The 13,319-nt window shown below is 37.7% G+C and overlaps 1 protein-coding gene across 7 annotated transcripts in view; it reads right to left on the bottom strand.

The window, feature by feature from the left end:
- Nucleotides 1-13,319, bottom strand: part of LOC5564837 (lanC-like protein 3 homolog) — a 33,670-nt gene that overhangs the window by 13,432 nt on the left and 6,919 nt on the right. For 5 of the 7 annotated variants that reach the window (XR_002500582.1, XR_002500579.1, XR_002500580.1 and 2 more), the window contains exon 3: nucleotides 10,732-11,708. Coding sequence is in view for 1 of the 7 variants with exons in the window: in XM_021845249.1 (XP_021700941.1) it covers nucleotides 10,783-11,708 (926 nt within the window). In the remaining 6 variants the exon portion in view is untranslated. Of the gene's footprint in view, nucleotides 1-10,324; nucleotides 10,668-10,717; nucleotides 11,709-13,319 lie in introns of those variants that run through there. The other 2 variants (XR_002500581.1, XM_021845249.1) reach the window with 2 other exon arrangements.

The following is a 13,319-nucleotide window of genomic DNA, read 5'->3' as shown; positions in this document are numbered from 1 at the left end:
GCTATATCGAGAAGCTGATGATCTACAAAGGTGCGATCTTCACCAAAGTTGTTCAGTAGATCAAGAACATTCGGAAAGCCAACAATTTGATTGGCAATTTTGCCGCTAGGTGGCACTTGTGATCATGTAAAATTGAGCATTTTAATTAAGTTCTATCACAGACAAACAGACGTCACACTCTCATCGCTATCCATCGACCAACTTTTTAACGATCGATTCAAATATTGGGTAGATGGTCAATCGACCACCCGCAGCGCTCGCGTCGTTTTTGTTCGTATTTGACGTTTACACATTACCGCCACCTGTTGGTCCATCGGCCAACTACAGTGAGAGGCAAAATAAAGTGCCCACCTTACCAGTTTTCGAATTTCTCTCATTGATTTGGTTCAAATTAAAGTTAACACACCTAAATCTTTTGTGATATTTTATTTTTGATGTTCTTTTAAAGTTGCACTTACGAAATTTTGATTAAAAAAAGAATTTTACTTAAAGAAAAAGAAAATCAATTTGTATTGAAAAAAAAGTAGTGACAAAAATAAGTGCCCACTTCCTTCTTGGCCCCAGAAAAGATGATTTAAGAAAAATAAAAAGCAATTTAATAGTTAATGTGTCCTCCTTTGGCCTTAAGGACTTGCTGGAGGCTCTTCGGCATGCTTTTCACCAGGTTTTGTAGGTGTTGTGGATCTAGTTCTTCCCAGGCGCGCTCCAAGGCTTCAAAATAATTATTTTTGTTGGTAACACCAGTTTTTTCAACCCTAGCATCGAGAATCGCCCACAAATTCTCGATGGGGTTGAGGTCTGGGCTTTGTGGAGGCCATTCCAGCGGTTTAATCCGACAAGACCGGAAGAAAGACTTGGTCTTCTTTCCAGTATGCTTCGGGTCGTTGTTCTAGAGAAATATGAATTTCTCTTCAAGGCCCGTCTGGATCAGCGAAACCTCCAGATTTTCCAGCAAGATGTTAATGTAGGAATCTGCCGTCATTATTCCGTCGATTTTCACGACGCTTCCTACTCCACTCCATGAAAAACACCCCCAGACCATCACATTTCATCACATCACACTTCCATGCGTCACCGTTCCTTGGATGTGGCGCTCCTGAAGCTCGAGCTGTCTAACCGAGAGCGGCGGGCTCGTGTGTGATGCAGAGCACCACATCCAAGGAACGGTGAAGCATGGAGGAGGAAATGTGATGGTCTGGGGGTGTTTTTCATGGAGTGGAGTAGAAAACCTCGTGAAAATCGACGGAATAATGATGGCAGATTCCTACATTAACATCTTGCTGGAAAATCTGGAGGTTTCGCTGATCCAGACGGGCCTTGAAGAGAAATTCATATTTCTCTAGAACAACGACCCGAAGCATACTGGAAAGAAGACCAAGTCTTTTTTCCGGTCTTGTCGGATTAAACCGCTGGAATGGCCTCCACAAAGCCCAGACCTCAACCCCATCGAGAATTTGTGGGCGATTCTCGATGCCAGGGTTGAAAAAACTGGTGTTACCAACAAAAATAATTATTTTGAAGCCTTGGAGCGCGCCTGGGAAGAACTAGATCCACAACACCTACAAAACCTGGTGAAAAGCATGCCGAAGAGCCTCCAGCAAGTCCTTAAGGCCAAAGGAGGACACATTAACTATTAAATTGCTTTTTATTTTTCTTAAATCATCTTTTCTGGGGCCAAGAAGGAAGTGGGCACTTATTTTTGTCACTACTTTTTTTTCAATACAAATTGATTTTCTTTTTCTTTAAGTAAAATTCTTTTTTTAATCAAAATTTCGTAAGTGCAACTTTAAAAGAACATCAAAAATAAAATATCACAAAAGATTTAGGTGTGTTAACTTTAATTTGAACCAAATCAATGAGAGAAATTCGAAAACTGGTAAGGTGGGCACTTTATTTTGCCTCTCACTGTACATAGTTTCTAGCATTGGGCGTACATGATTTCGCGACTATGATTTTGATCGAGATTTGTTCTAAGTGTTACGTCTGTTTCACTGTGGTTCTATCTTGTGATCCACGTGAGATAAAAAATTCGAGTCTTTTCCAATGTTGTTCAGAAAGTCAAGGACATCCGGAAGATAGACTATATTTTGCCGCTAGATGGTGCTAGTATGCATGTGCAATTGAGCATTATAAGCATAAGGTTTATCTCGTGATCCATATGAGATAGAAAGTTCAAGTCTTCGGCAAAGTTATTCACAATGTCAAGGACATCCGGGAGAAATGTAGTTTGATTCACAATTTTGCCGCCAATGGTGCTAGTGAGCAGATAAATATGAGCATCTATCTCATCATCCAAATAAGATAGATGGTTCGAGTTTTCGACAAAGTTGATTATAAGGTCAATGACATACGAAATTTAAACAGTTTGATTCTAAGTTTTGTCACTAGGCGGCGGTAGTGAACATGTTGTATTGAGAATTTTAAGCTAGCTCTGTATTGTGATCCTGATGCAATAGCAAGTTCGAGGCTTCTACAAAGTTGTTCAGACAGTAAAACAAATCTGGACGTCACTTTGAAACAGTTTGATTCGTTTTCTCCGGCGCTTGGTGGCGCTTGTTAGAATGTGAAATTGAGCATCTTGAACTTGAAATTGAAGGGATGATCCCGTTATAAAACACATAATCAGTGCTACTGAGGTCCTAGGTTGCCACGAAAACCAAGTTTTACTCTGGTTTTTCAACTCTTTGCCGAGATATATAACATCAATTTTTGGATTAAATTAAATATATTATTAAATCTCATGATTTAATAAGAAAGAATGTCCAGATTGTTGTTCAGAATGCCTTTGGCATTTGGAAGTGGAAGTGTATAAGGTCAAAATCATATCATATTCAAGTGATTCAGGACTGATCCGTTGCATATTTTAGTATTTCAGATCGGATGCATCTGTTAAGGATTCATGTATGTTTCACTTCAGTGAAGTGATTCATGCCTGATGCACAGCATATTCAAATTATTCAAGTCAGAACCTTTTCATATCCAAGTGATTCAGGATTGATTGACTTTATATTCAAGTGATTCATGTTGATTCACTCCATACCCAATGTCTGATCCTCTTTGTATTCATATGTTTCATGTTTTAAATCATGTCAGATTCACTCCATGTTCAAGTGACTCAAGACTGATTCACTTCATATTCAAGTGTTTCAGGTTTGGTTCGCTCCATATCTAAGTGATTCACTTCATTTTCAAGTGATTCTGGATTGATTCACTTAATATAGGCTAATATTTCCAAAGCTAAACGATCACTTCGACATCTGGTGACTAGTAGGAAAACCGTCAAAAAAGAGATTGGGTTGAGAACGCACCGTGTGCAGCATAGGAAGGAGCACACAATTTACATTTTTTTTTTTCTTGGAATAGATATTTTGTAGACAATCAGAGAGCATTGAAAAACATGATAAACTTCTTTCCTTTGAAAATGTACAGATCCGGTCAGTGCTCATGTACGATTAGTGGGATAAAATTGGAAAATTGGTAAAATAATGGGTCAAAATGATTATGCCAATGGGAAATAGTTCAATAATTAATTAATTGTGACCTAATTTTTGGGATGAAAAATTGAATTTTGGAAGTAAACAAACATTTTTAGTGACATTTCTCTCCTCCTTTCCCAGCGACCTCTATGATGGTGGCGCATTATATTTGCCTATTCAAATGATTTATTTTCAAGTGCTTAAATTCGTTCCATATCCAAGTGATTCATATTTGATTCACTTCATATTCAACTGTTTCAGGTTTGACTCACTCAATGTTCAAATGATTGCAAATGATTCATGTCTGTTTCACTTCATTTCATGCTTGATTCACTTTATGTTCAAGTGATTCAGGACTGATTCACTTCATATTCCATTGATTTATGATAGCCATATCCAAGTGATTTATGTCGGATTCACTGCATATTCAAGTGTTTCAGGTCTAATTCACTTGATATTCAAGCAATGCAGATCTGAATTAAGTATAAAATACTTAATATAACTGTTCCAAGTATAACATACTTCATATTCAAGTAGTTCAGATTCTATTCACCTAGAATTTAGGTCATTCAGTATTGTTTCACTGCATTTTCCAGTTGCTCAGGTATGATTCACTTCATGTTGGGCTGATTCACTTTAAAGTGAATGAAGTCTGTTTCATTTTATATTTGAAAAGTTTAAGTGTTCTGTGGGTGATTTAGGTCTGATTTATTTATTTATAAGTGATTCATGTCTGATTTACTTCATATTCAAATGCTTAAAATTTGATATAATTCATTTTTAGTCATTCGGATTTGATTTACTTAATTTTCATGCGATTTAGGTTTGAAATACTTAATTTTCAAGTAATTAAGCTATGTTTTATTTGTTCAAATGACTCAGGTCTGATGCTTTTGATTAAATTTTCAAATGATTTAGATTGAAATCTCTTCAAAATCGAGACAGATTCACTATATTCAAATATTTCAGGTCTGTCATACTACATATTTTAGTGATTCAGGTCAGCTTCACTTCATATACCGTAAGGACGCCATTCACCGCTCATTGAATTGTTTTGAAAAATCTGAACAAATTTTTGAAATAAATGTTATCAGCATATAGTAGTATACCAAAATGGATTGTATCAGAATGAAATTCATATGATTTTATATTTTAAATTTTTTATACAGTCAACTCTCCCTAACTCGATATTGAAGGGACCATTGAGTTATGGAGGTATCGACTTACAGAACATAAAACCAGTGCATCTACGATCTAAGGGACCATCGAGTTAACCATGAAAACCAATTTCTACAATGGTTCTCTAACTCGATATCGAGATACGGAATATCGAGTAAGGGAGAGTTAACTGTATAAAATAATTTTAGGCTGTTTAAGGCGGTAAACATGAGTTTTAAGAATGATTAAATTATTGCAGATCGAAAAATGCTTCTTAGCTGCCACAGTTTGATATGTTGTCGTACTATAGTACAAAAAATACAACCAGCTAATGAAAGTAAATTAATTCCAACTAGTGCTGTATATAGGGCTTCATACTTAGGATGAGCGGTGAATGGCGCCCTAAACCTTTATCATTGACATACATGTCATTCGGTAGCATTAGGGTAATTCGCTAATTGTTGAACGCTACCCAAATGTTGAACGATCTCTAGAAACCATGTTGAAACAGGAAATTGAACCATTTTCAAACAGCTTTAATAAATTATACAGATTATTTTGTAAATTAGCTGTACTATTGGACACAATAAATTTAACCCTTTTTTTCCCACAGCTTTGTTCGACAATTTAACTATCAAAATGGCGTTTCTAAAAAAAGTGCTTGAACAAAAGTTGTTCCAAGTAAGCTATATTATTCAAAACCACAATAAAAAAAATTGATTGTTTTTCAATAGTTTGACCCTTAGGTCACTTATTTCGATGTTTGATAAGACAAATGAGCGTATAAATTTATTCCAATTATTATTGAGGTACTTGTACCAATTCGGTTTAGCCCGCGTTCGTTGAAAATCGGTGGATCACCTGTGCTACCATGGGAAAGAGAGGATTAATTAGCACATTAATTTCTTAAACGAAATATTTATTGAAAATTTTTATCGGTAGGTGAAACGAAAATTTTAATTCTCTTAGAAAAAAAACTTAAGCTGGGGCTGCTATGAAATAAGCTGTGTAGTAAAACATACTACGTATATTGGGTTAAGCACCTATTCAGGATATCAGTAATAGTCTACTTTAGTTATTTTCTAAACATCAGTACAATTTACTCGTACCTATTAATTACATAAAAACATTTTCAATTGCACTTCCGTTTCACGTAGGTACATTTTCCATTTGTTGAACACTAGCATAACATGACAGTCTCAGTTTCATCAATAGTATTGCCAGATTTTTTATTTTCGTAGCAAACACCTATATTGAAATGGAATATTGCATTACACAAAATAGTATTGTTTATTGCTTCTAAATAATTATTATTAAAAAATCCTATAATGCTGTCTGTTGCAATGATGAAAAGCGCGATTCAGTGAAGTAATTAATTGCATCTCTGGCTATATCCTGAATCATTTTCGAATTTCACTATCTTCACTATGGCATCAATGCCATCACCGTTTGTTTATTTACATCATGATTGAAATTACGCATCGGCTGCCGATTTTTCCGGAGTATAACCTCAATATCGCGATTGATGCTGTAATGTCGAAGGTAATGTACATTAGGAGAAGCCGCTAAAGTCTATGGAGTGCCGAAGGGGACGATTCACTTTCGTCGCAGCTCAGAGTGGTCAGGGAAAGTGCTTCGCGGACCTTACCCTGTCCTCACAACCGACGAGGAGCGCGAAATTGCAAGTTGAATGAATGCAGGAGTAAAGCGGTCAACATTTAGCGACAATCGTTCAACATTAGGATAAGATGGGTTATGTATGTGTTCAACAATTGGGTAAAGAACTATATTTTTAAATATATATTTCTTTATTTCAAAATGAACATTACCGTACCAAAAATGTAACAGGAATAATGTTAAACAATCGCCTACGGTGTTGAATGCTTTTTTTTTAGCAACCTTTCTATCAGAATTTCCATTAAAATCAAATAACATAAAAACATCTATCTTAACATTTCAACATTTTGCGATTTACCCTATACATTTTTCACATTTCAACCTTTTTCTTACAAAAACATTTTATTTATTTTGCATCTAGTGCAAAAAGTTGGGAAAAATATCGAACAGCCGATTTTTGGCAGAATTTAACAAGTTGGAATGCTGTTAAATGAGCGGTGAATGGCGTCCTTACGATACAAGTGATTCAAGTCTGATTCCTTTTATATTCAAGTGATTCATGTTAGATTTGCTCCATATCCAAGTGATTCGTATTTAAGTGCATCAGGTCTGATCCACTTTAAAAGTATGAATTACTTCATATTCAAGTAATTCAGATTTGATTCAATTCGAGTTTAAGGCGCAAGAAAAAATGGCACGAAAGTCAAAACTCAAAAAGCCGTTTTCTCTTTTCAAATAGACAAATCTAAGAAAATAAAAACACACAGCTCTTTGATTTGCCAAATAAAAAGGCTGTGTGTTTTTATTTTCATCAATTTGTTGTTTTAAAATGAGAAAACTGCTTTTTCAATTCTGACATTTGTGCCATTTTTTCTTGCGCCTTAAGTGATTTATTTTTGTTAACCTGCACTTTCCAATGATTCATGTCTTCTAAGCAGTTTAGGACTGATTCACTACATTCTCTAATGATTTAGGACTGATTCACTTCATATTCAAATAATTTAAGACTGATCCACTTAATTTTCAAGAATGTCTACTTAATTTTTGACAAATCATGTCAGATTCACCTCATATTTAAGTGATTCAGGTATGACATCATATTCAAGAGTTTCAGGTCTTATTAACTTCATATTCCAATGATTCAGTCCTGATTTACTCAATTTCCTAGTGATTCGGGTAAAAATCATCAAATCAAGACTACAATTTTCTATCTTATCTTGATCAGAAGATATAACTCGCTTGAAATCCTTAGTTTTATTTGCTGGCACTAACCGATTTTTTTTTTTTTTTTTTTGAAATAAAAAGTTTGTTTTTCGGATGTCCTTGACCTTTTGAAGTATTTTGCCAAAGACTTGATCTTTCTATCTCATGTGGATCACAAGATGGAACTTGCTTGAAATGCTAGCACCACCTAGCTGCAATTTTGCTAACCAAACTGTGTCTTCCGAATGTCCTTGACCATTCGAACAAATTTGCCGAAGACTCGAACATTCTATCTCATGTGGATCACGAGCTAGAACTTGGTCCAATTTTACATGCTCACTAGCGCCACCTAGCTGCAAAATTGCGAACCAAAGTGTTTGCCTTCCGGATGTCCTTGATCCGCTGAACAACTTTGCTGAAGATCGGTTCTTTGCTAATCATAACGATCTCGATGTATAGCAATGTAAATTTACCTATTTTGAGGTGATGCTAAACTTTTTGGGGGGTGATTCAATATCCAACCAGGTGTTGCAATACTAATATTAGTGAGTCCGTATTTATGACGTGTACATATGCAACCTTTTGCATAAAGGCTGCTTATTTTATAAAGTGGACACCTTATTCATAACCTTATCTGCATCGTTCAACTACTATTGTAAGATGTTATGAAATAAGCATAAGCATAAGCATAGATGACCGTACAATTCGTAGTTGCTACTCCGTGATTGACCAGAACAATCGAAGTTGCACAGGGAATTATTGAATGGGGCTGGGGATTAGCTTACCATTCTTCAATGTGCACAAATCGAGAGCTCAAATTTCATAGTCAATAACGGCGCCGGCCACGTCCTTACGATCATCGGGGAAGGGAAGGAATGTTAGTGTGACTAGCGTTGTTACTAGAGACCGAGATCACCTCTGCATCTCCACGGTTGTCATGGAAAGGATATTGGGTTAGTGGGATAAGGTAGAGATCTGGGAGTCACCAATGTGTGGTGATGCGATCCATGATATAATCACGCCTAACCGGATTCGCGAAATAGTTCCCTAATCGAATTGTACGCCGAACAAGTGTTCGTCACTCGCCCACGCAGTAGCAAGCGACGCGATCAACAGATCAAACACTACTAACGATCCGCGGCGCTTTCTCATTTCAATGAGCGAACGACGCGCGACAAGTTTGATCCTGCCCTCATCACCCGCCCCCGGAGGAACAAGTGTCAAGGTCGAAGGATCAAACACTACTCTGAGGATGGAATGCCAATAAGAAGAAGATTTAATGCATCTTTGATCTCTTTTAGAATATCCTGAAAATAAAACTTTGTTTGTCAAAGTCTAAGAATTTTAATATTTTTTTCTCACAATCATTGGTAAAGTCTTATTATAAGAGTTCTAAATATTGAAGAGTACTTATCACCGATAAAATTTATTAAACGAAGAATTTTCTGAAAAGTTAAACTATAAACTAAAACCCCGTGAAGGATTGTTGGTTCATTCAAGTTCAATAATAATGCGGTTCCAGGAATGGGTAGGCGTTTCACCCAAACTGATAAGTCACTGATAGTACAAAGCTACACAGGAAGGCATAAAAATAAAGAAATTCGATAGAATGGTCAGTTAATTCAATTAACCTCAAGTTACCAAACTACCCCCAAAAAAAAAAACAATAAGGCTAACAACGTCCCAATCGCTAGCATCCTCTTGAAAACTACCTGATTAAAGCCTAAAACAAAAGATCTCCTCTACTGAACGAAGAGGAACGCTCACATACCTGCAGCCAAATCGGATTTTGGTTGAGTCACGTCATCGCCATCATCGAACCCGTTTCCTGTCGACGCTGGAACAATTTCGTCCTCCAGACCGGCCAGGGCGTTCTGTTCCCGGGCCAAAAACTCGGCTGCCGGGTCGACTTCCGGTTGGTCAAACTTTCCATCGCCGAATGCGTCCATTTTTCGATTGATTTTCAAGCTAAATTGCACACAAAACGAACGGTCTGCGAAAACTTTTCGGGGGAGTAACTTCGCGAGTGGAGAAAATTTTGCTTCGGACTGACTGACTGCGCGATCGATGACGGAATCACTATTGTAAGATGTTATGAAATTCAGTGAAATCGATGTGAAGTTTTATAATTTGTTCATTTAATTCAATTGCAAAGTATATGTAATGTTTAGCTTTTCGGTAGTTGTTAAACTTCCACTCGGCTGGTTGGCCGTAAACCACGATTCATAATTAAAAGCAAGTATTTATCGAGCAACGGACTCATGTTCCGTAACCGGTCGTTTGAGAATGTCGCGACCCATTGGAAGCCACACAATAGAAACCTCAGCCAGCACAGTTGCTGGCTAGTGTGGTGTGTTATTTCAATACCTAAAAAATAATGCGCTCTCGGGCTAGGCATTGGATATAAATAGAAAGCGTTGTGTTTGGATGGGCATCTTATTCTTCCGAAAGAGGTGCACTTTACGAAAAAGGACCACGTGATTATTGAGCTGAAATCGAATTAAGGTTAACTTCTGCGTCCATGAGTCCTCTCGTGGCATAGGGGTAACGCGCCCTAACAAGAGATCAGGGAGTCGTGAGTTCGATTCACACCGAGAAGACGTGTAGCTTTTTCGCAAAACTTCACATCAATTTGTCCATTTAATTCAATTACAAAGTATATGTAATGTTTAGCTTCTCGGTAGTCGTTAAACTTCCACTCGGCTGGTTAGCCGTAAACCACGATTCATAATTAAAAACAAGTACCTATCCTACATTGCCCATTCCAGGGTCAGACTTGGCTTATTACCTCTCAGAGCAATTCTCTCTGCAGCTTGACATTATATTTTCCAACCAACCACAACATCAGCAAATGAGAAGTCTGATATTTATAAAATATTTTACAATTCTTTTATTAGGATCTGTAATTTCTATTTAGCTCAAGCCCAGGATATTCCAGTGATTCGGAATCGTGTATCACCTAGATATCGAAAAATAAGCACATGAATTCGAAATGAGCTTGTCCCATGAATTGAAACCAGCCTCATATGCTGATTGAGTAATTTTTCAACCTCTCCATTATCTAGAACGAATAGGTCATAGTGGCCTGTTAGTCTCTTATATTCGTCCGACTGTAACTTATACTTATGAGTACTTATGTACTACCACAACAGTACAATATGTCACCCCGTAACGCACCGCGAAAATGTGATCTACCCGCGTTACGGGTCATGGCTGCCGTATATAAAGGGAACAGTTCGGATCAATAATTTTCTATGGTGTTCTAAAGAAAACATACCTCTATTTACAACATCCGCCTCGTCTGCGTCCAAACATGTGAGATCACTTACTATGACGGTTTTTCCTCTACGGCCACCGGCGATTTTCCACTCGATGCTTTGTCGTTTGCAGTCGAAGATTTCTTTTTTGATGCCGCAGGATTTGCACTGACGAATTCGATGTCTTCTACCTGCGATCGCCGCTTTTGGATCCATTGATAGAAGGTAAACTTCGCCCAGTCACTCTTTATCAGATCAGTTGGAATGAGGTTGTGAACAACTGGTTGGAGCAGTTCAGCAAAGTGCATTTCCGATATCCGGTTTCCGTTGCTTTCCCTCCACTGGGCCAGTGCATCACGAAGCTTCTCCACGATGTGGGTTGTGAGCAATGTTTTTGACGGGAAGTACTTATTGTTAAAGTTGAAACTTTCATCTGGATTAAATGCCACTAAAATGATTCCAAGAGACCTACATGCTTGCCACAATCTGAACGATACATTTGGCCTAGTTCCGTCCACAAAAAGAACCACAGGAATAGGCATTTTGTTCAACATCAAGTACTTGTAGAAAACTTTGGTGACGTAATTGTAGAAGGTAGTGGTCGTTGAAGTGCCTTTTGGACTACTGCCATATCCATAAAATAAGGGCACTGTAGCTGCCAGTTCCAACGGAATAGTTCCATCGTGTGGATATATTATACTGGGGAAGGCTAGTCTGCCACTTGCTGATGTTATAACACCAGTAGTAATTAATTCAGATTTGCTGGACGCGTTATCGCCAGCAATGTAGTTGTAAAAATTTGAACAAAGGCCGAATTTGATTTCGTTGTACTTGAAAACACGTGAGGGATCGTTGAAGATATCGAGACAATCCAGATGCTGGAAAACAGTCTCGAAGCACTTCTGTTGTGGCAACTCAGGCGATTCTTCCATGTCCACGCGCAGATATGTGGGCACTTGAGGGTGTCGCTTGTAGAATGCTCTTACCCAACTAGTAGCTGCAATGGGAAGAAACGAAAATTAGTTAAAAATATTTGAAAAATGATGCAGGAATTGAAATATGTCATTATAATTTACTTGGGATACGTTTGAAAGGTAGGCGGGGCCTTCATTAGCCGAGTGATTAGAGTTCGGCTACAAAGCAAAGCCATGCTGAAGGTGTCTGGGTTCGATTCCCGGTTCCAGGATCTTTTCGTAATGGAAATTTCCATGACTTTTCTTGGCATAGAGTATCATCGTACCTGCCACGCGATATACGAATGCGAAAATGGTAACTTTGGTAAAGAATACTCTCAGTTAATAAATACGGAAGTGCTCGTTGAATACTAAGCTGAGAAGCAGGCTCTGTCCCAGTGACGACGTAATGCCAGGAAGAAGAACGTATAAAAGGGCACAAGCTACAAAGCGACTGAGTGGCTAAAACATATGATCTACAGAGACCACAAGCTTGAAGAGATTCCAAGCAGGAACCAAAAAAAACGTGACTGTACAGAAACCAGAGAATATTCGAAGAATAATTCAGTAAGGATGTTTGAGAGATTCCTACAAAATACAAGCAGACATTTCTCAGAAGGCACGTCTCAGAATTTCCTTGGGGATTCCTAATGATATGACTCCTTACTTACTTACTTACTTATAGTTTTTTGAGATCTTAGACAGTATACAATTCGTGTTACATTTAGTTTTTGACTGAGATGGGTTGACCTTACAGCGATGACATAGAAACTAAGCAAAATATACTGACATTCAAATTCCTTAAGGCGCAAGAAAAAATGGCACAAATGTCAGAATTGAAAAAGCAGTTTTCTCATTTTAAAACAACAAATTGATGAAAATTAAAACACACAGCCTTTTTATTTGGCAAATCAAAGAGCTGTGTGTTTTTATTTTCTTAGATTTGTCTATTTGAAAAGAGAAAACTGCTTTTTGAGTTTTGACTTTCGTGCCATTTTTTCTTGCGCCTTAATGGTTGGTCGCTTGGCATCACTGTTGAGCAGCAGTCGTGGGCTTGTATCGTGTCCGATTATTTATTAAATTTAACGTGTTTTTGCCATAGTTTAATCACGATTTTCAGTGTTTGTGTTTTCCATGAGTGTTTTTTACGGGAATATGTTGAAAATTAAGCACACGAAGTGATAAAACCACAAAAAAAGTGATTCCAAAAGTGATTTGTTTTTCATTCCACCGTGGATATCTTTTTTTCTTTTCATATTGCGTGCGTCGGGTGGTGAAGAATGTTACATGCATCATTGTGGTAGTGCAGCTATACTAATTGACAGTGAACGCATCCATTACGGACACATGAGGCAAAGCTGAATTTTGCCAAGCGTTTTTTCAAGTGATAGTGTGTCCCGTAAGACAAGACAGACATGTCAACACAATGCGACGGTGTCGCCGAAACCGAAGCTAAGTACCGATTTCTTCATTTTGCGAGGTTGTAGGTACCTAGATTATTTTGTGGATTTCGATTTAAGGCCGTGATGTAACTGTGTTTATTACACATGTACACGGTTAACTTCGGTTACGCGTCGGATGTGTGGGTATCTTGCGGCGCCCAGGGGTTTCTTTGTCTTTTTGCGCGGTTCTGTGTAGTGGTGGATCGACACATC

Source organism: Aedes aegypti, chromosome 2, assembly GCF_002204515.2.
Source record: "Aedes aegypti strain LVP_AGWG chromosome 2, AaegL5.0 Primary Assembly, whole genome shotgun sequence".
Classification (NCBI taxonomy): Eukaryota; Metazoa; Arthropoda; class Insecta; order Diptera; family Culicidae; genus Aedes; species Aedes aegypti.
The sequence above is the reverse complement of the archived record's forward strand: the minus strand, read 5'-3'. Positions and strand labels throughout refer to the sequence as shown.